The sequence below is a fragment of the Panthera pardus genome, unplaced genomic scaffold, assembly GCF_024362965.1.
Source record: "Panthera pardus isolate Hobbes unplaced genomic scaffold, ASM2436296v1 HiC_scaffold_18, whole genome shotgun sequence".
Lineage (NCBI taxonomy): Eukaryota > Metazoa > Chordata > Mammalia > Carnivora > Felidae > Panthera > Panthera pardus.
Window position 1 is genome coordinate 19501435 of NW_026526743.1, and position 23234 is coordinate 19524668.

The 23234-nt window shown below is 58.1% G+C and overlaps 1 protein-coding gene across 2 annotated transcripts; it reads right to left on the minus strand.

Moving 5' to 3' along the window:
* Positions 1-2790: 2790 nt before the first annotated feature.
* On the minus strand, positions 2791-17638 carry KCTD15 (potassium channel tetramerization domain containing 15). Of its 2 annotated transcripts, none has more exons than XM_053906030.1 (7): positions 17476-17638; positions 15712-15807; positions 14029-14121; positions 13220-13395; positions 8181-8325; positions 5495-5800; positions 2791-4274 (listed from the first exon to the last, which is right to left on the minus strand). In XM_053906030.1, the coding sequence occupies exons 3-7, from the start codon at positions 14092-14094 to the stop codon at positions 4116-4118; spliced, it is 852 nt and encodes a 283-aa protein (XP_053762005.1). In that variant the 5' UTR covers positions 14095-14121; positions 15712-15807; positions 17476-17638; the 3' UTR covers positions 2791-4115. The 2 variants fall into 2 exon arrangements, with proteins under 2 accessions (XP_053762005.1, XP_053762004.1); XM_053906029.1 differs by having other exon boundaries at positions 15712-15810.
* Between the last annotated feature and the right edge of the window lie 5596 nt (positions 17639-23234).

Genomic DNA, 23234 nt, shown 5'->3' on the forward strand with positions numbered 1-23234 from the left:
CTGGGTAGCCTTCCTTTTCTGACCTTCCAACTCTCACTGCGGTTGGGTTTGTTTCACTTGGGCCACTTTAGAACTAGGCTGGCTCCCAGCAGGATGCTGCTCTTACCTGCCACCAATACCTTTCTCTTTCTGTTGGTCCAGAAAGGGCTACCTCACGGGCCCCCATCTCCAGGCAGAGTGAGGCTTCTCTCTACCTGGAGCCACCCCCTTTGGATGGGGGTGAAGTAAGCAGAAAGAGGGACAGCCATGTCCTCATCAGTGTTGTGACCTGGCCAAGCCCGCCATTATGTAGCCGTCTTGAGCTTTGTGGCCCAGCCACCTTAAAGCCAAATGGAAGTTATGGCCATCAAACTGGACATTAGTATCTGCAACACCCCGCGTTAGCCTAGGTGTCAGGCTCAAGGCTACAGGCTGCCCTGTGTGGCCAACAGTTGTCCCTCTGTCTAGATCTCCCATTGGGTTGGACCAAGGGTCAAACTGAAGATCCTCTGGCTGCTCCCATTTTTGTATGCTCCACCTTGTCACCTCTTCAGAAGAAACTCCGATCTTGTGTGTCTTTGTGTCCTCCAGGGCTGCTGTAGCTGTTTTCCTGTTTCCGGAGAGTCAGGAGGGAGGACAGGGCCCAGTGGGATGGGGCCATCCTAGCAGGTAGTCCATCTTTCCAGAGAACGCAGGTCTGCCTCCCGGCTGGGAGAAAGGGTAGTCCTCCAACCTCATAGCCATAGGCTCTGCTCGGCTCAGCCAGATTAGTCTTCCCTCGGTCGGGGCTCAATGGAGATGCTGTTCCCACTGCTCACATCTGTGTTTCTCTGCCCATTTTCTAAATGTACTGCTTTGGTACACACACACACACAATAGTGCAAAAGGCCCACTGCACCCTGGACACAGGGGTCAGGGTTGGGGGGTTGGGAGAGGTGAAGGAAGCCCATGCCTTCACTGCCCTCATTCCCAGGACTGCCAGCGTGGTGCACGCTGGGCTGCCTGGGGACCGTGCAGCCGCTTAGGGCCCAGCCCTCCAAGCAGCTCCTCAAATGAGGTCAGGAATTGGGACTTGGGCTACTCGGGGCTAGTCATTGGCCAAGCCAAGTCCAAGTGTGAGGAGTGCTGGTTTCAGAATCATCTAAGCCAGAGTACCTTCTTGTGGTTGCCTCAATGGATTAGAAACAAAGCAGTCAAGCTGTGTGTGTAATTTATAAAATAGCCTTTATTTATTCTAAGGAACACAGTCAAGTGGTAGCTTAAAAAAAAAAAAAAACAAACCACTTTTTAAAGGATATTTAGTGTTGTGACCTGGCTTTTTTTTTTTAATGTTCACTTATTTTTGAGAGAGAGAGAACATGAGCAGGGGAGGGGCAGAGAGAGGAGACACAGAATAGGAAGCAGGCTCCAGGCTCTGAGCTGTCAGCACAGAGCCCAGTGTGGGGCTTGAACTTAAGAACCGTGAGATCATGACCTGAGCTGAAGTCAGACACTTAACCGACTGAGCCACCCAGGTGCCCCTATGACCTGGCTTTGAGCCCATGTGAGGACAGTGACAGAAGCCACCTGCTGTGGGCTGCCTAGTTCACCCTGCACTGCTAGAGGTTTGGCAGCATGGGCTTATAAGAAATAATCAGTTTTGAGGCTTATGAAGAACAGAAGAAACATTTAGGCTGCTGGTATTTGATCAAAAGATTACTTAGAATATATTCATTCCAGAAGTACAAAAATGTTTTAAAGGAATCAATAATTTGTGCTGTTTAAGGGACTGCATATATTAGAATTTTAGCATTACTACGGGAGCACAGTTTTGTCTCCAAAGTCTGAAATTCCCCGATTTATGCAAAATCGACTTCCTGATTTTACTCAATTAGTAAAGAAACGGGAGTAACATTCAGTAAGGTCGTTACTCTTTTTGTTTTTAGCACAACGGTTTAATCAAAAAGATGGTTTGCCTGAAAATGTCAGGGAGTCTCCCGCAGTCACACCAGAAAAAAAAAAATCCAAAAACGCACACGGCACTGAGCTGTTTTCACAAGACTTCCTTTCTAATAAACACACTTTCTCCTCCTCTCAGATGTGAACCTCAGATGCCCAAATACAGATGTGCCAACCACAGGCGCGTTGCTAAGCAAAGGAAAAGGCTAGCAACTCTGTCCAGCAAATTAGATTGTCTGATGGCGTCTGCTCTGTGGCCTCAGACGGGATGAGGCTGCTCTGTGCTCCTGTCCTGCAGGCAGGTTGAAGCTGGTGTCCCTGACCGGGCATGGAAAAGGGTCCTCTGGGTTGGAACATAAGGACTTTGAGGAAAAACACAAAAAGACTCATTAGAACGGAGGGGGCACCCCTGGAAAGAGACCCACCGAGGTCCTGTTCTGCGCTCCGGCGACCGGCAGTTAGGCTGGGGGCTGCAAGTTCCGTGGCTGGCCACCTTCTACTGCTCCGTGGGGCTCTAAAGAGGACGCCAGCCTCAACCAAAAGCCAGAGAGGGGAAACTCTCAAACATTTGACTGGGTTCAAAAGCCGTCGGACACCTTCTGTCTGCCTTTTCCCGGCTCGCATCTGGTTAGGGACTGTGAATCAGAATTCAGAATCTGTGCTGCCCAGAGGCGACAGGCACAGCAGAGAGGAAACACCCAAATGCAATAAATAACGGCCCGCTCGGGACCCTGCCCCTCCCCCTCCCCCAGCTACCTCTGCAGGGTCTGCTGGTTCTCCCGCATCAGGGACGAACCCCGCCCCCAAACCACCCCACGCTACGTGGAATGCGGGATACGGCTGTCGCTTCTGCACAGGACGGAGCCTGAGTCATTCGCTTTATAGCATCATTTATGGCATGAACTAGGAACGTAATGTGTTTACACAAACACACGACAATTGTACATCGGCATCTTTACAATATTAAAGGAGTCATATACAAGTCTACAGGCGTTGTTACACAGCGCGGGGCTGGCTGGGGCGCCCCTCCGAGGTTTCCCCACCTGGGTGGAGCCAGCGCACAGGGAAGGGTGACAAGGCCAGGGGTGTCCATCTTTGGGCCTGTCGTCTGGGAGGGAGCAGGTCTGTGAGCACCCCTCGGGCCAGTCCTTGTTGGAATCCGGGGCCAACAGCCCCAGGTATGCCTTGTGTCCCAGTCTTATTGGCAGGCTAGTGGTACAGTTTAACTCAAATTCAGTGTGCATATTAGTGTGGGAAAATCGGAGCTGGGGACGGCTTCCTGAGCTGGGGACCCAGAGGACGCTGACACATGGGCCCCTTCACCGTGGGGCCCGTTCCTGAGGTAAGGATGCGGTGTGGCCCCGTGGCTGGTCTGGATGGGGAGAGACTTCTGCAGAAGCCCGGGTGTGAGTACACTCAGGACTGGAAGCCCCAGGGTATTGGTAGGTCAGGTGACTCACCAAGTGTGGCCTGCACCCTGGGTGGCAGCAAAGGTGAGGGTCTCGGATGGTTCCAGAGCCATCCATCCCCCACACCCATCCAGCCCTCCTCCCAGCAGCCCTGCCCCGTGGGGGCCCTGCTTCCGTTCCTATGGTATTGCCACTCTTGCCTCTGTCTCTGGAACAGGGACCAGAGGTCTCCCCAGCCCCACTCTGCGGGCACCTGGGCCCCGGCCCCCGGGAGCTCCTCTGCCACGGGGGCACGCACACGTCCGGCTAAGAACTGAGCACCAGATGAAGAAGCGTTGGTCCTTGTCGGCCTCTCTTGGCTTGTGCAGTTAGTTACTTCCATCTTAAATACTGTAGAAAAATAAGCCATCTGTGACGCAAGGAGACCCCGCGGAGTCTGCCACGCGTGGAGAAGGATGAACGGCTCCTCCGGAGTGGGCCCGGAGGCCTCTGCTGACCCTGCCTCGGAGAACGCTGTGCCAGGCCGGGGAGCCGCAGTGCCCCGAGAACTGTCCCCACCGCAGCATCTTTGGGTCACATTAACGGTCCTTCCGCGGGCATGCCTCCGGCGCCCCACGTTCTGTTGCCATGATACCTGGGGTTCCCTGGGCTGGCTTTGGACGCTCCAGCCCCACCCTCAGTCTCACGCCCACTGCTAAGCAGGCACAGGCAGAACTCCCCAGCACCGTTTCCAGGGCCCCGGGGGGTTCCCCAGGGCCACACGGCCTCAGGTGGGCACTGAGGCAGGGCCTAGTCCAGGGGCTCCTGCTTTATCCGGACCGCAGTAGGGGTGGGCTGCGGTCGCCGCTCCTCACGGCAAAGCACGTACTCGCTGAACTGGGAGGAGTCCACGCCACCCCCACAGGATGCAGCCACGCTAAAGCCCCTCTGAAACAGCCTCTCCAGGACCTGCCAGGGAAGACAGAAATGGTCAGCAATGCCCCGCTGCAAGAGTCTGCCTGGCTGGGCCTTGTGGGCAGGTAGGCATCAGCCAGGGCAAGGCCACCCTCTCCTGACAGCCCAAAGTTGAGCAACCACAGGAGGGACAGGAGCAGCCAGACCCTGGGTCCTCCTGAGTGACCAAACCTGGGAAGGCTGCCCTACCCTGCCGCGCTCAGAGGTCCGCAGCCTTCATCCAGAGGCAGAAAGAGTCTTTGGGCCCCTTCTCTTCGCCATGATGTAACCTGCCCCCTCTCTCCGGAGGCGTGGTCCCAGCCCCTTCCCCCGCCTCACTGAGGCCTGACTCCACAGAGGCTCTGCCCTTGGCCTCTGGGCAGCCACCTGCTTCCCTGAGCTGTGAGTCCCAGATGGTTTGAGGCCTGGGGGCTCATCAGCTCAAGGGAACTCAGGGTGGGGAGGAGGAGGAGCCCTCTTGGGGTCTGAGTCTCTACCAGCCTCCATGTCCACGTGGGTTTGTGCCTCGGGGGGGGGGGGGGGTCTTGTCACTGTGTCTGACCCCTGTGTCCCACAAGTAGTTAAGTTTTGACTGACAGCCTGGGGAATGTGTGCATTGAGGGGGGAGGATGGGACTCTTCCCCCCGCCCCGCCCCCCCCCCCCCCCCCAATGCCCACTCTGCCCTCAGGCAGAAATAGGAGTCTGCTCTTAGGTCTGAAAGAGCTGGTGCAGAATAGGCCCCATCCATCTGGGGTTCTCCAGCTCTGAGACGCATCGGAGGGAGGCCAGTTCAGAACGGCTCTGGGCAGCCATCTGGGCGCCTGCGGCTGTGTGGGTCAGCAGGGTGCGTGAGGGGGCTCCAGGCCACCTCCACTCAGCCTCTGACCTGCCGCTCCTATGGCCTGGGTTCAATTTGAATCGAAAGGGAGACTCTGGGTGTCAAATGAGGCACACTCTGTTGAAAATACTCTGGGCCATTTTTATAGAACATCCTTTTGGAAAAAAAAAAAAAAAAAAAGCACGGATCAATTTTTTTAAGTCCATCCCCCAGGCGCCATCATTTAATTATGAGCGGGACATAAATTATGCATCGACACATTGTTGCCTTTTCTGTGAGATGGCACGGAGGGCTTCACCGTTTCAGGGACCGCGCCTCCCTCCACCCATCTCTGCTGCCGGAGGGCTGTGGGGAGGCAGGGGTGAGGCGGGTGGGGCGCGCGCACGCAGCCCTCACCTGCACGGAGTTGAGCCGGCAGTAGCCGTTGAGCGGGAAGCGGATGACGTGCGTGGGGTCCTGGTTCCAGCCGGCGTTGACAGAGTTGCACATGACGTCCCCGGTCTCGGGGAAAACCTCCTCGATGAGGGCCTTCTCGCCACTGAGCGCGATCCGCTCACCCAAGTCCGGCGTGACCCGCACCACCAGGCAGTCACAGGCGCGGCTGCGGCGCCGCTGCTCCTGCTCCTGCTGCCAGCGCTCCAGCTCGCGCACCATGGGCTGCAGCTGGTAGTACCGCGCCTCCTCGTAGAGCAGGCTGAAGTCCTGTGGGCATGCGCAGAGGGGATGGTGGGAGGTGGGGGCCGGTCTTTCCAAGGCCAGCCCCCCACGCCGCCCGCCTGGCCCCATGCAATACCGTGGAGCTGCGACCCCCAGGGCTCAGCGTGGACTGGGATGGTTGTACCCATTGTACAGATGGGGGAAATGAGGCTCAGGTGAATGTGTACAGGCACAGGAGTCTAGCCTTGACCGAAAGGCAGCAGTTGGTGTCCACCTTTGCCAGACTCGTCCCACAAGTCCCACACTCGCTCTCTTCCATCTGGCCCCAAACCCCTGGAGCAGAGAGAGGCCTCCGGAAAGACCAGGGGGCTGCACTAGTGGAGCCTGAGGCTGTGCCTATGTCTGGAGACCTGCTGCCTTAGAATCCCAGAGAAGTGAGGCTGGGCACAGAGCAGCAGCACCCTCATCTGCCCCGGAGGAGCTCACAGCCCAGCAGGGAGGCAGGGCACACCTCCCTGGGTTGGATGTCCCGCATGCTGTCTACCAGCTCTGAGGCCTCTGATCATCAGTTACCTCCTCAGAGCCTCGGTTTCCTCGTCTATAAAATGGACATAAACGCCCGTCTCAGAGAAGGGGGCGAGGGCCAAAGGACAACAAAATGCGCCAGGTGCCGGGCCCACCCCGCTCTAGCAGGCAGGTGAGGAGGTGTCTGGGAGTGGGAAGCCCACCCCCAGGCAGCCGACTCCCAGGCTGGCATGCTCATGCCATCTGTCCCCCAAACACATGTGCACCCATATGTGCCCTGGCCCTGAGTAGCTCAGGACCCATGACTCGGGCCAGTCACTGGGGCTCAGCTCAAGGCTGAGTCAGGAGGCCCAACCCCCAAAGCAGGGCCCATCCTATAGGCCCTAAGCCCCTTCCTTCCCGCTGCTGGCCCCCCAGCCTCTGGAAAGCCCAATTTCCCTCCACAGGGGCTCCCCAGGGTGCCATCCTGGGCATCTGCTCTATCCACTCCAGAGGTTTCAAACGATATCGGCACACATTTTTTCTTATGGCCCAGAACTTCTCCACCCGATGCCACACCACCAATTCCACGCAGGAGTGAGGTGTAACACTCCCTCCAGCCCGTTCCACCCCTGGGCCTCCATGCATCCACTCAGGCTGCAAGCCAAAGACCAGGAGGCAGCCTCAAGAATGCCCTGACCCCCCACCGGTCCATGCCACGGCCTTCTATGGCCAAGTCCTAAACATAAACCCAGTCTGCCCCTTTGCCCCATCTTTGCTGCCTCCAATCAGGGCCAAGGCCTTCAGGAAACTCCCTTGGCCTCCTGCTCCCGCCCCTCACCCTCCTTCTCCACACAGTAGCCAAGGCTAGCAGACCTGTCATTCCCTGCTCACATCCCTGCCACCGCGTTCAGGGTAAAATGCCACCAGCCACATGCCGAGCTAGCCACCAAGGTCCCACCTCAAACAGCAGCCTCCTTTCCCGTCCCCGTTCCTACAGCCCCAGGCTGACACCTTCTCTCTGGTTCTGGACGGTACCAAGCTTCTTGCCACCCTGCCCGCTCACCAAGACCCTCACACCTGTTTGCCCCTGTTCCTCCTTCGCCATCCAGAGAAGCATCCTTCCCTCCAACCCCCCTGGGGCCAGGTTCTCCATGCTTCCCCTTCACCACGCTTCACTTCCAGGAAACATCTGCTCCCCCACCAAGGGGATTCAAGCATTTCACTGTTGTTGAACATCTGTCTTCTCGCTAGATTGTAAGTGCGATGAGGACAGGACCCGTGTCTGCCCCGGATTTCATTGTATCTTCGGCCTGACTTTGGTTATTGGCACCCAGCATCAGTTGGATGGAGGACAAAACAGCCCCAGGGTCATTGGTCCTCTGGGTGCAGGAAGGGAGGGAGGGAGGGAGGGAGGGAGGGAGGGAGGGAGGGAGGGACAATTGCTGGTTCAAGGCAGGTCTAAGCTTCCTTCCTCTGGGATCCCCGGAGCCACGGAGGGGCCCAGCACTCAGGCAGCCTCTCAGAGCCAGATTGGCTGCCCCGGACAGGCTCACCCCAAGACCGGGGGATAACCTTTCATTTAAAAGTATTGAGTTTGCACCAGGCTTCCCCCTGCAAATTGCTGACAAGGAGCACACGTGGGAACCTCTAAGTCCCGTAACTCTGATGCACGACCGTCCCTCAACACGGCAAACGAAATGGGGTAAGCACTACTGCTTAATTGTTGTTACACCCTGATAAATAAGCTAAAAACGTGAGAAAACAAAATTAGTTTAGAAAAACTGATTTAGCCCTCGGCTTCATCGTTTAACTTTTTATGGTTGCCATGACGACCATGGGTCCATTTATTAAGTCACAGCGTCCCCTGTGTAATGCCACCGCACAGGCATCGCTGGGGAGCTGCCGGCTGCAGACTTACCTTGAAGTCATCCGGGAGCAGCAGTTTTGACGTCCGCAGGAAGCTCAGGACATAGCGGAAAATCTCCCCATCCCGGTCGATGAAATAATGTTGCTTTAAACTGTCCAGGACGATGGGTTCAGTGCCATTGAAGAGGCGGCTTATTCTGGGAGAGAGAGAGAGTGGGATGTCTGATGGAAGGGCCAGGCCACCTGCCCTGCCCCCACCCCTTAGGGTCTGCCCTGCTGGAGGGGCGGGGGGCCTCACATGGGTCACTCTGGGACTGTGCCAGGCATGACGGATGTCCGCATACACCAAGGGCAGCCAGGCCGCAGTCAGGACACTGGCACACGCTGTATACCCAGCCTACACTCACAAGCCACAGCCAGAGAGAGACGCGCCTGGCTGCATGCACCCGCGGACACGACAGGCTTGGAAAACTACAGTGAGACAAAGACACAGCCTCGTTGCCCCATGCACGCCAACCCCTGCCAGACAGACCCCGCCCCCCCCACCGAAAACTCCCACTGACCGTCAGATACCCCAGCCCACGGCCACACACCCAGCTAACACGTGTAAGCCCGGCAAGACGGTCCTGGGTCCCACACCTCGCCCAAGCCACACAAATGAGCGGCACACGGGACACACCTGGGCGAGAGGCACAGGCTCACACGGTCCCCTCCCTTGCAACACACAAATCACACGCAGACCCGGACACGCCCAGGCAAAGGACACGCCGGCCAGCGTGAACCGAGCGGAGACACAGCCATTTGCACTGGACAAACTCACAGGCAGACCATGCAGTCACCCGCTCAGGGGGCCCTGGGGGAGGAAGAGAGGCAGGCGGGAGGGACAGCATGTGCCACAGCAGACGTGCATTCAACAGCGTGCTTGCACACACGCTGCGGTGTGAACGCGTCTGCACGCACCACGGTCTACACAGAGGCACGCACTCCAGTGTGCCCACACGCTGGCGGATGCACACGGACAGGTCCCATCCCGGCACCCTGTCCTCTGAAGGGCACTTGGTTCTGACAGAAACACAGGACCTGCAGGATGCTCGCGGGGAGCCCCCGATACCTGTCCCCATCCGCTCCAGGGAGGACCCTGGCCTCAGGGCCAGGGCTGGGGCCTCTCTGACGCCCGGCTGGTCCCATCTGGCTGATTCCCTGGCTGCCCCCAGGCCCAGCTGTGGACAGTTAGGAGTCCCCAGGAGGGGTGGGGACAGCCGAGAGCTTGACTCAGGAGCAGGTGGGAGGTTGGCAGTGTCCCCTCAGCGATGACACCCCCAGACATCCTTCAGCAGGCGGGGCCCCACACCGGCTAAACCCTGCCAAGGCGGCAGCTTGTAGGCACAGCCCGGGAGAACGTGGCCTGGTCTGGGACTGAGGCCTCCTAGCCCAGCCCGCACAAGCTGGTGCCTAAGCCTCCTGCCTCACTGCCCCTACCAGCAAGGACCCTCCAGGGACGCTCCCCTCTCCGCCAACAGCCCAGTCCTCTGTCCACCCCAAGTCACTGTTCCTGAGGCCCTGCTCTGCCCGAGCATTGTGTGCCAGTGCACGTGAGCCGGGCGGAAGCGGAGGGGTTAGAGTCTCCAGAGCCTCGCCCAGAGCCTCCCATCTATACTGTCCCCCACTCTGGTGGCCTGGCACACTCAAGGCATTGGCTGGGAGGGCCTGCTCAGGTGTGCAGCAGCCATGCAGTCACACATTCTCCCTCTGGGGACATGGCCCAGCCCCTGTCCCAGTGGGGCCGTAGAAAAGGCAAGGCTAACTCGTGGACGCGTGTGAGCCGCTCAGAGTCTATGATGTGGCGTGGAGAGGCCCCAGCCTGTGGAACCAGCACTGCCGTCACCCAGATACGACTCATCTCGGGACTCCTCAAGCCATGGAGCCCTCTCACCTCCCCAGGCCCGGGGGACGCAGCCCCTGCTGGAAAGCCTTACGGGCTTCATGGCCTGTTCCAGCTGCCCAAGTCCCCAAAACCTGACCTCCACAGAGCTTGGGCGTTCAGATGTCAGAATGAGGGCCATCCAGCACCCTAGAGACAGATGGGACGAGGCAACACTGCCTGTCCCGTGGGCAGTCCTCGGCAGCAGACAGCCGAGGGCCCAAACATGGCACCAGCAGGAAGAAGGAAGAGCCACATCCACAGGCAAGCCAGCAAGTCCACGGCCTCAGCCTCTGGAACTTTCTCTCCTGTTCCTGGTTGAGCTCAAACACTCTGTGCAGCAAGCAACGTTCTAGGCCACGGCTGGCTGGGGCTCCACACCATCCTGTTGGTCTAGAGGGCTTCCTGGGTCACCCACATTCCAGGGCTGGCTGGGTTCTAGGTTGTCCTGTAGGTCCATGGCTAGAAGGTTCTCAATCCGCCTTACTTTAAGACTGGTTCTAGACCTTACCATCAGTGTCTCTCCAAAGGACAAAGGCCTTCCATGCCCTCAGGATTTGAGGCTACCAAGGATGAGAGCAGTTTAGGGCAGGTTAGGACAATGGTCACAAAAGGACAACCCCCGCCTCCCCCACCCCCCATCACTTTGCAGGGTCTTGGGAGCCAACTCCTTTCTGGGCTACCCTCAGAGAGAGGCTACAGGGTTTTGGGGCGCCTCTGACCCCAGCTGATGGAGGTCTTTTGTTTAAGCTTTGGCTCCAATTTCCTGGATGTTTCGGTGGAAGATTTTATTAGTAATTTGCGGCTTCCCACGGCCGGCATGGATACCAGCTTGGGACTGTGATGGCAGCAGCTAACGGATGTCCGGCAGGGGTGAGAGAGGTGGCAGCCCCTGGAGTTCATTTCCAGCCCTGGGCAGCCGTGCTCTGTTCTTTATGGGCAAGGGCTGATGGCTTTCCCTGGGCCACCCAGTGGTAGCACCTGCTCCCTGATGAGCCAAGAACCAGAAGCCCAGATATAGTCCCGTGGGCACGGGCCCCGAGGGTGCAGGGCACTAGCCCCCTGGTCTCACAGCACTGCCTGAGGTGGGACTTTCCTGATACCCAGAACCCCCTGCCTCCTCGGTGACCTTAGCAATCTTCTCCATCGCTTGGTGACTCATACATCAATGCCAGTGGGAGAGGGATTGATCTTGGTTTCCGGAATTGGTGAAAAACATTTCTTTTTAATTTTAATGATTCACTGAAAGAAGGATGAGAGAGATCTGAGGGGCTCTTGCCAGCACAGCAGCCCCACCCACCTCCCAGGCCGGGCCTGACTCACTGTCCGCTGACTGTCCTACAGGTCACGCCGCCCGTTGGCCTCGAGGCCGAAGCTTCAGGCCCAGGGAGCAGCCCTGCCCTGAGCCAGAAGCCATCCAGGCAAGAACAACAGATTCATCGCAGAGCCCCAGCCTCGGGGAAGGCACGCAGACTGCCACCCCCTCCAGGCACATCCGAGGGTCCCACCTGCCAGATCGCGAGCCACGTGGCCTCGGCTCCCTGGTGAGGAGGCCTGCCCCACCACAGAGCAGCACAATGGGCAAGGATGAGCTGCCCTGTGGGTATGGGAGGGGAGGGCCACCCCCCCGGTCCTTGCTGCTCCCAGGCAGCAGCCTAGAGACGCGAATGAGGCAGCCATTCCCTGCAGGCCTGAGCTGCGATGGCTCTAGAAAGGCAAGTGTCTGATTTCAAGAAACACTCTTCAGAGAGGTTGTGGGCAAGGGTTTTATGAATTTCACTCACAAACGTCGCCAACCGATTAAGGGATGATCTATCTCAAACAACCCGGGAATGCCGCAGAAGGCAAAATTGAAATTAAATAAGCAGAATCCATCTCCCATCCTAGACAGAGCTCGCAGGCCGCCACCGCCAGCGTGGCCTCGTGGCTGCGGCCCCGGCGAGGCCCCAAGTTCACCAGTGCCTGCCCCAGGCCTCAGCCTCTGCTGGGCCGAGGGAATGAAGTCCCAACTGCCATCTGTGCCCCAGACTCCCCAAATTCTGAACTGGACTCTACATCCACCTCCAGCATGTGCTCCCAGAGGGAGCACTCCTGCCCCCGTGGAGGGCTCCGCCCTGGCCCTCATCAAGCCGCCATGCGCTAGGACTCCTCCACAACGAGCCTTCACACCAGCGATAAGGCAGACTGACAAGAAGGCTTCCCAGAGATGATCCCTTGGTGTCTGGGGGATTAATTAACTCCTCTTGTTTTTTTTTAAATGTATAAAACGAGGGCGATACCCTGTAGCCTTGGCCCTCCTGCTGCTCAGCCCTGGGCGGTGGCCACCTCGCTGTGCCAGGAGCAAGCAGTCGTGGGCTCTGCGTGCAGCGTGCTGTACCATCTCCAGGGGGTGCTCAGAGACCCAGCCGTCTCTGGTCCGCCCTGCTCCTATGCCAATGGGAAACCAGGTCCCTGGGAGGGACGTGCCCAAGTGGCGGGAGCGGGGGATCTGACAGCGCCCAGCACCTCCCACAAATAGGCCCGGGAGTCAGGAGCTCCAGGAGCTGGGCGGAGAGCCGGGTGCACTGTTGGGATGCTCCTGGTCAGAGACACCTCATCTGCAACTCCCCCTACCTCCCCACCCCTGCCCAAGGGAGCCGGCTGCTACACCCGAGGGTCTAGCAGTGGCCACGCGGACAGACAAAGCTGGAAACTGCAGCTCCCCTCATCCTCCCCCTTGTGTACTTAACCAAGGGTCAGAGTAGGAAACGGGATTAAATACTTCTCTCCCCCAGGATCCCAAGGAGTATGCAGCATGGCTCACAAATGATCCTTTGCAAAGGCCAGGCCTGAGGCTCGCTCAAGGGGACCCTGAAGGTACCTGAGATTCCCCAGCCAGCTGCTGGCCACTTTCAGGCGGGGCTGGCCCTGCGTAAGGGGCTTCTGCCGGTGGGTCGGGAGCTCCACCGGGCACTTTCAATACCACCAGCACAGGGCCACAAGTCCCTGTAGAAAGCATCTTTTAAGAGGTAGACTCGGCCTCCCAAACTCTAGTCCTCCAGGTCCAGGAGAGTGGGAGGGCCCTGGAGAGCCTGAGCGGCTGACAGAGGAGACAGAGCCCACTGGCAGCGGGCTGCAGATGGGACCAACAACCACCATGCGCCTGGTGCTCCAAGGGGCTCAGCTCTTACCTGGAGTCAGGGTACTTGGTGAGCGTGGCCAGGCTGCTGGTGTACATGTGGCCACCCACATCGATGTGCACGGGTGCGTTGGACTTGGTGAGCTGGGCTGGCAGTGGGATCCCCTGGGCGGCCAGGGGAGACACGGGCGACCGGGTAAGAGACAACCGGGACATGCTTCCTCCCTCCTGGAGATGGAAACAAGGTGAAAACGAGAGCTTCTCCACAACAGAGCTGTGCACTCCCTTTTATTGCCAATGTGATCACAGATCTAATCAGATCACTTCTGCCTGTGCCTGATCACATATTCAGCTGACAAATTATGGCCACCACTGTAATTAAGTGTATTTGCATCATTTTCTTCAAAGAACCAGAGGGAAAAAGAAAGATGCTTATTAGCAATAAGAAATCAAGAAAAAAAATTTTCAAGGTGTCAGCCTCCAGGGGCATAAAACAAACTGCAAAATTCTAATTAAAGGTCGCGGGCTTATGTGTTAGATGTGAAATATCCCCTGACAAACGAATCACCAATTTGTGAATTGGGATTCAGGGGTTTTTGCAAGTTTGTCTCAGTAACGAGACACCTCTAAATTAGTGACTTCCTCAGCACCTAAGGCGTTGAGTTTTATACATGTAGTAAATTTCACATCAAATTAAGAGCATTTTTGTTTCAAAAAATACATAATCGCACAGCCAGTCAACAGCCATCTCTTGACTGCGGTGGCTGGGAGGAAGGGTGGCAGGTAAGCAGGCAGGCGCTGGGGATAAGGGCAGAGAGGGGGCCACCGGCCGCTGCCCCAGCCCACCCTGCTGGCTCTCACCGCAGTGCTGGCGCTGCCGTGGGCGTGAAGCGAGGACCCGCTCGGCCGCTCCTTGCGGTGAGGCATCTAGGCTTCCATCGCTGCCCAGAGTATCTGTGGGGAGCACCGACAAAACCATAGGGCTTTTACTCCTCAGGAGTCATGGGCGCTGGGTCTCCCAGAGTCAAAGACGCTTGGAATCCTCCTTTCTGCATTTTCTCTCTGGGACCCCCCACCACACAGCCCTCTCCAGATTCCACCCGCCACTACCCTATCCCCACGCTCCAAAACCGTAGCAGCTTACACGCACACACGCGCGCGCACACACACACACACACACAACACACACACACACACGTGTTTTCTGGGCAGCTCCACGTCTGCTAATTCGGCTAATGACAGTGCTGAAACATATGCTCACCATTATTGCCCCAAAATGTTTCAGAACAAATCTGATTTTCCTGGTATTTTGGTTCAGAGCCATGTTACCAACCGTGTCTCCTCTTGCATCAGCAGAGAGCCCTGTGGACCACAGCTCAGGGAGGATCCCCAAGCCTCCATGGGCTCGGGAGCCCAGGACTCTGAACACCATCTCCACGGTGTTAAGATGCAGTGTGAGAATGGCCAGTCACAGAGAAGTCTCTTTAGGCAGAAGCCAGGGCATAGGGAAGAGTGAAAGTCACTTAGGAAGCCACCTCTCCCCTAGGGCGCCTAAGAGAGGAAACTTGTCTTTGTTTGCCTGGCCTGCACCTCTGCAGTTTCAACCCAGACCCCCAGAATGGTCTTGTCTGTGCCTAATGTATTCCAGACCCCCTCAGGATCACACCCCCCCAAGGCACTAGAGAGCTGGCCGGAAGGAAACAGAGAGCAGCTCAGCAAACGGACCTTCCGTTCTGCTCTTCTCCACTAGTGACTTTCCTGTGTGCCATGACCACCTGAAATAAGACTGTCTCTCAGTCACTAGAAGCCACCTTAGGACCCTGCCGAAGGGCGGGGGAGGGGGGAGAAGAGGTCTATGCAGCCCTCTGCATTGACCTGAGGCTGTCTCATAGGGCACAGTGAACACCAACCCCCTCCCACACACATACACACACACTGGCTCCCACAAGCCTAACCTGGACTTCTCCGTCGCAGGTTTGACTTTGTGCCTTGAAATTCAACATCCAATTTTAAAACACGGACCAAGGTCCAACGAACGTCAATACTGCAAATTTAAGTGAGATTACCATCCTAGGATCTGTTCTGCCCTCAGTGCTCTGGAAGGTTCCCTGACATGAAACTGGGGTGGGGGTTGCGATTAAACAGTGATGTTTAATTTATACTCTCACTGGGGAGGTACTCAGGGTCTGCGGCTTTTGGCATTCCTGACTTCTGGCCAGCTCAGAAAAGAAATGCAGGTCACTTATCTCAAGGAAGTTCTGAGAAACCAAAACAGACCTCAGGATGGGTTTTCCTGCCCTGGGAGGTTCTGCTGGGGGAGGAGTCACAAGGAAAGCCACAACTGAGGATAAAGTGTGCTGGAAGGGATTCCAATGGAAATTCTATCAAAGCGGACTGAGCAATGTTTTCCCCACTACCAGGACACTACTCAAGTGACATTTAACACCAAGTACCCATCACAGAAGCTGCTCAATCCTGTTCTCATCCAGCCTCTTCTCCATCACAAGCGCGACCTGATGTTCACTGGCAAACCAAAAAACTCACCGTTGGAAGCCCCAGGCTTTACGCCTCCACCAGAACCTCCAGGGCTGCCTCCGGCCAACGCATCTGTGCTGGACAACGACCCTTCCCCCGACACCACTGCTGAGGTCAGAAGCACAAAAGTGGGTGCAGTAAGAGACGCAAGTTCATTTCTTCAACATCACCGGCAAATCCACGACCCACCACCCAGCCCCAGCGCGCCCCGGCCCTCCCGAGGCTCGCCCAAACCGCCTGTTGCAGGGGTCTCCGCGCTGTAGCGTGCTCCAGGGCCCGCGGGTCTCCAAACTGGCTAGGTATTGACCCGCTTCCCTGAGCTGCGGTGGGAGCCCCGGGTCCCGCGCCCGCCCGCCGCCGCCGCCGCCGCCGCCGCGCCCCGCCCGCCGAGCGGAGGGAAGCGAGCAGAATGCCACGCTCATTTACACACAAAATGATTTTGTGTCCCATTGTGTTCGCAGTTGTTCAGCTCTCTGGGGGTGATTAAACTGGCTGAGCTGCGGCAGCTTGAGACGATTTCACTAAATCGCTTCTTCGTGAAGTCGCTTCTTTGCTAAGCTGTTATTTTAACCATAAAAGGTAAACAGAAGGCGCCTCGCGAGCTCCCTTCAGCTCTGCGCCCTGGGCGCCAGCCGCGGGCGAGAGTGCCAGGGGCCTGCGGAATTGTCCGGGATGGAGGGGGAGGGCGGTGGAGGGAGGCGGGCATGCCACCTGGTGCGCGCCAGCCCCGCCGCAGAGCCCGCCGGCCGGTGTGAACTTCGGGGCGGCCGGAGCCGGCTGGGCCGAGGCCGGCGGCGCCGCGGGGCGGGGGTGGCCACGGAACCGGAGTGCCTGGCAGGGCGGGGAGGGGTGTACGGCGGGGGCGGGGCGGAGGACAAAGTTAAATCAAGAGGCAGACACTTAGAGACCACAGATGGGAAGCTCGCCTAATTAAGGACGTAAAAGCGCTTTTGTTCTCAAAGTTTATTGTTGCCGGGATTAAAAAAAAATTAATTGAAACTAATGCTGTTATTCACTCGTGCAGTTAAATTCCTTCATGCACATTTGAGACACGGAGTGAAAACTTGAAGCTTATCTTTCTGCAGTCGAGGTGGGGGGCAAGGGATGACGGAAAGGCGTTTGGGCTGCGGGAGAGGGGCATTTCCGAATGTGTGCCCCGTGCGCGCGTCCAGGTCAGGGGGTACCCACGGGCAGCAGGAGCCCGAGGCGTCTCCGCAAGGCCCGCCCGGGGCCGCCAAGCCCGCGCGCCTGGGACCACCACCAGCTCGCCGGCCCCCCCGCCCCGTCTCGGACTCGCGTGGTGGGCGTCAGACGACGCACATCTGTCCCGTTAGAGACTTTTTCTCTCTGATTTGGGCGCCAAGCCGGGCCCTGTGCGCCCCGAAGCCCCAGAGGCGTGAGCCTGGTGCTGACCCCGGAAACTCGCTGGCCCTGCAGGGCGCTCGGCCCTGCACTGAGGCCCGAGTGCCGGGACCTGCAACACCACCACCCCCACACCCCGCCCCGCGCGGCAGGAAGCTCGGAGCCCGCCCGCGTGGGGAGGGTCCACCCGGGGCCAGGGCCAGGGCCAGCCCACGTGGGCAACCCCCCCCTCCCGCGCCAGGCCTTTGTGCTGGGTGCCCCCGCGCCGCCAGCCCCCGCCGCCCGGCACCGGGACAAAGCAGCCGCCCCTACCCAGGTCCGAACCCCGGCCGAGCTACTTTCTCGGTATCACCGCCACTTTGGGGACAGGGGTGCGCGGCGCCGAGCGGTGGCCGCCCGCGCGGGGCTTACCTCGGAGCCGGAGCGGCGGATCGGGCTCGGGCGCAGCCCCCGCCCCCCGCAGCCGCCGGTCTCGGGCGCCGGGCGCAGCCTGGCCGCCTATGCTCTCTGCGCGGGTCGCTCCGGTCTCGTCCTGGAGTTACTTTCTCTCTCGCCCCCAACCCTCCCCCCACCCACCCCTCCCGCCCCGGCCCCCGCTTCGCGCGGCCCCTCGCGGCGCGGCGCGCCGGGGCCTCCCCTCCCCGCCCTCCCCTCGCCTCCTCCCCTCCTCGCGGCCGCCGCCGCCGCCGCCACCGCCGCCTCCTCTTCGCGCCGCTCTCCGGCTGCCCTCCCGCCGCTCCCACCTCCTCTCCTCCCTCCTCTCTCTCCAGCGGCCTTCCCTGATTGCTGGCGAGAAAACCAGCCCCCCACCCCAGCCCGTAGCCCGCGCCCCGTCGCGGCCGAGCCCGGACGCAAAGGGCAGCGATCCGGCTCCAAATTACCCAGCGCGGCGAGCGCGAGCGGGAGCGCGCGGCGACTCCTGGCTCGGGGCTCGGCTGCGCCGCGGGGCAGAGGATTAGAGTCGCAATTAGCTCCGCGCGCCCGCGCCTGCCGCGCTCGGCGACAAAAATGCGCTGGTTCCCCTCCTTTCGCCGGGCGATCCCCACCCGCCTCTCCCGGAGCCCGAGCCTTCCCGCCGGGGCCTCCGCCAGGACCCTCCCGGGAGCGGTGCGCCCGGGCCCCCGCGCCCTCCGCCGCCCAGCCCCCCGCCCCCCGCCGGCCGGCCACGCGGCGCCCGGGCCTCCTCCGGGCTCGGGAGGGGGCGGGGGAGAAGCTGATTTTAATCATTGTCATTTCATCTGATGTAATATTTCCCCGGGCGCTTTCAGCTGGGCATAAATTTTCGGCTCCCAAATAAGTAACACAGGGCACGTTTCTCACATTTCTTGACTCTTCGGTTACAAAGAGGAGAGCAGCCGCCGCCGCGGCGCCCGGGGGTAGGGGGCGGGACTTGGGAAGAAACTGGGCTGCGAGTCGGCCGGGGCTGGAGCGGAGCCGGGGGCCAGGGCCGCCCCTCCCCCTCCACGGCCTCCCTCTCCGGGTCTCGGCCCCGACTGCCCCTCTGCCGGGGAGCAGCGCCGCCCGTGACGTCTGCGGACACGCGGTCGGCCACCGCGGGGGAGGGGCGCGCGGGGGGCGCCCGGCCCGCAGCCCGCGGCCAGATGCGCCATTTCCTTTCCGCGCGCGGCGCGGTGGAGAGCTCTGCGGCCAAGACTCCCCGCGGCGCCGCGGCCAGCGCCCGGGGCGTCCCTCCCGGGCTCCGGGGTCCGTTGCCCCTTCCTCCTCCGCTCTTACCTCCTCCCCCACCTTCCTCCCGCTCCGCTTTTTCCCTTGCGCCCCGCCCGATCCCCCGCCCCCCCCCCCCCCCCCCCCCCAACCTCCCCATTTCCCGACTCCTAGGAAACGGTGCGCCGAGTCTCTAGTGCGCCTGGCCTGCACTGCGCCCCCGTCCGGCTCCGGGGACGCCCGGGCCGGAGCCTGGCTCCCGCTGGAGGGCGGGTGCGCTCCGGCCGGGAGCGGCTCGGAGGCCCCCTCCTGGAGCTCCAGCCGGACCTAGACGCCCTCTAGCGGCCTCGCTCACCGGGGGCGCTCGGGGCGGGGGCGGAGTGGGGGGGCGCGGGTGGCAGGAGGACCGAGTCAGGGCCTGCTTCCCTTCACTAGGGCACCTGGCGCGTGGAAAGAGCGCCCGGACCGCGCTTCTGTAACTTCTCCACGCGGGAATAAGCAGAAACTTTCCTCCTAAGGGAAGGTTTTATTTATTTATTTATTTTAGAGCTCGAACTACAGGAGAAGGGGGAAATTTTCTCATTAAAGTTACATCCCTGCAGTTAGTTCAATTACTTGATATATGCAGAAGATGTTGTAAATTTATAGATTTAAATAGCTTACAAAGATGCCGCAGGCCCCATCAGTTAATTTCCTTAATTTATGGATTTTTAGCTGCTCCTAGAACAGAAAGGGGGCCTGGAAGTAGGTCAGGGATCTGTGCAACAGCTCCAGCGCGGCCCACGGGCTGCCCACTCAGCTCCCCACGCCCTGGCGCCTGCGGGCTTCTGGTTCCCAGCTCTGGCCTGACAGCAGCACTCTTTGCTCTCCCAGCTGTGGCCAAGCCAGGCCCGGGAGGTCTGCTCTGCTACGGAGCGGAGGCCCCAATCTCTCCAGGGCTGCGCAGGGCCACGGAACAGCAAAGCCTCCATCAACGCTAACCCCACCCGCCCCTGAAGGAATGGCCCAAAAAGAAAAAAACGAAGCAAGTATCCAAATATTTTGATCTCCTGTGCCCTACCTTAAATACTGGCTGGGAACACAAATGGCGTAGGGTGTGGGTACCCCAGACTTCTTCAGGGACAGAAATTACCCCCTTTCCAAGCTTTTGAGTGCTTGGGGCGAAGGGGAGCATGAGGAAAAATGCACTGGTGAAGCTGGTGTTTGAGGGGCAGACCCACTGAAAACCTGCTTGTCATGGCCCTCGTGGCCCCTAGTGTCCCTCACTCCTCTCCCACTCTCTCCTAAGGTGTCTGCTAGAGTGTCTTTGTTTTTTGTTCAATGTGGATGAATATATACATATAAATTCATACTTGAAAGATTGGTATAAACCAAACTGTTTTAGGAAGCCACATGGCGGTGTGATTAGTATTGGTATTCATGATTTAACATTTCTTTTCCCACTAGATGAAGTTTCTAAGATTTGCAAGGTACATGTCAAGGACGGGTGTATAAATGGATTTTTATTTATTCACAACTCCAAGACTAATTGCTTCTCTTTGCCTCAAGGCCATGAGATTGGTTTTAATATGACACTTCAAAAGTATTCATAGAACTACAGAGATACTAAGTGTCATTGTTTAAGAGACAAATCTCACTGTGGTACTGGTGACCCTGAAAATAGGATGTTCCACTTTATTTTAAATTCCTCCATGTTTTTTTAAGAGTTTCACTTTATACCAACTATATTAAAAATGCACAATTTAATCGAAACGAGAACTGACCATTTTGCAGGACCTTTATTTCCTTAATATTGCTGGGAACTTTGTTTTCATATTCCTGAATCCTTTTATTAAAGAGGTGAACTTTATACGTGTCATTAAGAAGAGTAAGTTTGGGTCATAATTTATTCTCAAGTGTTTTAAAAGTTCCTGGCTAAATGTCAACCGTCTTTTACATTGAGAGACTTGGGCATGGACTGTGATAGGCATTTAATGATCTGTGGTATATAACGCAAGGGTGAGGCTTTTTTTTTTTTTTTAATTGAAGAGGTATAATTAGGACTGAAAACACTGAAACATGTTGTAAAATGCGTCTTGTTTCATTACTGTGGTCCAAGAGGCTAAATTGGATGTTAGTCTAATCAGAATGTCACTTGCCCTATCAGTAGATTTGACTAGAGCTTAAACCATTACAGTTCATATTTTTAAAAGTGGGTTCAAACCTGTGCTTGCTTCGGGGTTCCTCCACGGGTGCTCATGTGAAGCATGATATAGGTCAGGCCCTGCGTCCAGGTGCTGCGGACAAGACCTCAGTCTCCAGATGCCTTCCTAGTGGCTTCCAGTGTGATTTAAGTTGTTGCTGTTTGCAGACAATGTTTAGAAACAAGGACCTCAATAAGGAAAGTAAAATGAGCTCAAAATGAGGGGTCGGGGGAGGTGCTGGGGTTTTAAGGCAGAGCTCTTCCCCCAACTCCAGACCTCCCCTGGGCTGAAAGCCTGGCCCTCCTAGGTCTGTGCCCACCTCGAGGCTCAGAGATGTCCCCTGACCAGGATAGGATGGAAACTGGCTTGGCCCAGAGGTTAGTCTGACATCCACGTGGCTTGCATCCCAGAAACCCTCCTGGTTAGGATCTCAGAGAACCTGGAGACCGAACAGAAAGCTGAGTCATGTGACTTCTGCCACACACACGTCCCCACTCCAAACTGGGTCTCCTGTCAGCTGGAGACCCACTCCTGGGAGAGCAGAGGTCCAGACGTGTCTGAGGGGTGGCAGTGTGTGTGTGTGTGTGTGTGTGTGTGTGTGGGGAGGGGGGGGGGGTTGCAGATTGCCCCTGCCTGTCCTTGAAGGGGATAAAACAAGACCAGCCAGCTGTCACAGAACTCTGCCCAGTCCCCAGCATTATGCTCAATGGGCACTTACAGCTTCTGGGGGAACAGAGAGCAGGGATTGCCTCCGGATGCTGCAGACCACCCCACCCTTCTTGCCTTCCTCCTGTAGCCCTGGCGCTCTGCTCAGAGCCAAATCAGCCTTCTTTCCCTGTGCGCCGGCATCGGGGTGACAGGAATGACACAAGACTGAGCTCTCCTGACCAGGCATTCTTATGTAGTGGTGGCCTGTGGATGGCCTGTGGGGGACCAGAAACCACCTCCCCCCCAAACCCGCAAATGGCTCACCACTTTGCATTTGAGCGTTTTTTCCAAGGGAAGTTTTAGTGTTTCTACCAGATTCTCGAAGGGTCTATGTGAATGTGGGTGCAAAAAAAACAAAAAAACAAAACCAAAGCTACCTCCGAATGGCTTCAAGATGGGAGAAGTTGATTCTCTCACATAAGGGCAAGTGGAGGCTGAGTGGCCCCGGTGTCGATCCAGGGGCCTTAGAGTATTCAAGGACCCACGCTCTCTCCACTTGTCTGCGGTCCCCCGCACATTGATTGGCCTGCCCTCAGGCCACTCCTCTCTGGTCTCAAGATTCTTGTAGCTCCGCGCTTCACCCCTACTTGGGCACTCTTGGAGAGCAGGGAAATGATCCCATTGGCCAATTTACAAGCCAATCCCCGGGAAAAGCATTAGCTCGGACCAATCAGGTTTAGCCCTTGTCCTGCCTGGGGCTTAGTCTGTCCTGAGCCCTGGGGAGGAAGGTGCCCGCTGGGCACAGCCGGGCTCTGCCTGGGGGAAGGGGGAGAGAATGGGCTTGCTTCTGGGGGCTGGGGCCTGCCAAACGCTGAGCTGGAAGGAAGGCGGAAGGGAAGCCCCAAAGCCCAAAGGCACCTCCAGGGAAGCTTGAAATAGCGATGCCAATCCATGCCCTTCTGTGGCCCCCGGAGACACGAGACCCAAACGTGGAGGCAGCCAAGCCGGGCCGCCGGCCCCAGGCCCCCAGCCCACCTCCCCTTGAGGTTCCTCCAAGGTCTCATTCTTCTTTCCAGCTGCATTAGTAAAGTGCCAGGTCCTCCCAGCAGGAGGACGTGGGGGATGAGGCTGTTCCTTGTTCCCTGAGCAGCATCTGGTCAGTAGGGCAGTGGGTCTCCACAGAGGCCTGGCCTCCGACACTGGGGAGAGGTGCAGAAGCAGCGCCCAGGACTGCTCTCCCGGTGCAAAAAAGATTGCCAGAAAGACGAAGCTGCTGCAGCCTCTGGAGCCTCTGGAGACCTGTGAGGCCCTCTCTGGGGTTCTCCAGGTCACTCAGTCCGTGTCAGCCTAGTCTGTGGCCTTAAATGCCAAGTCTTGCCCCCAAATGACTTTGTGTGGCTGCCACTCTGGCTCCAGGTGACCACTGAAGTGACCCTGGACTCACGGCACAAAGGGTACTCACTACAGATGGATTTGCACGGGTCCAAGGGTAAAAAAAGAGTTGAGACAGTGAAGAAAGCAGCCTTTGGTCAGTCAGAAACCCTGCCCCGGGCCCTCCTCCTCCGGCCAAAGCTCAGTACGCTCTTGCTTGGCACAGGCAATCCCTTCTCTTTGGGCCTATCCTGTAGGGAGACAGTCAGTCCACTGCGTGAACTTGGAAGTCTGAGTCCAACT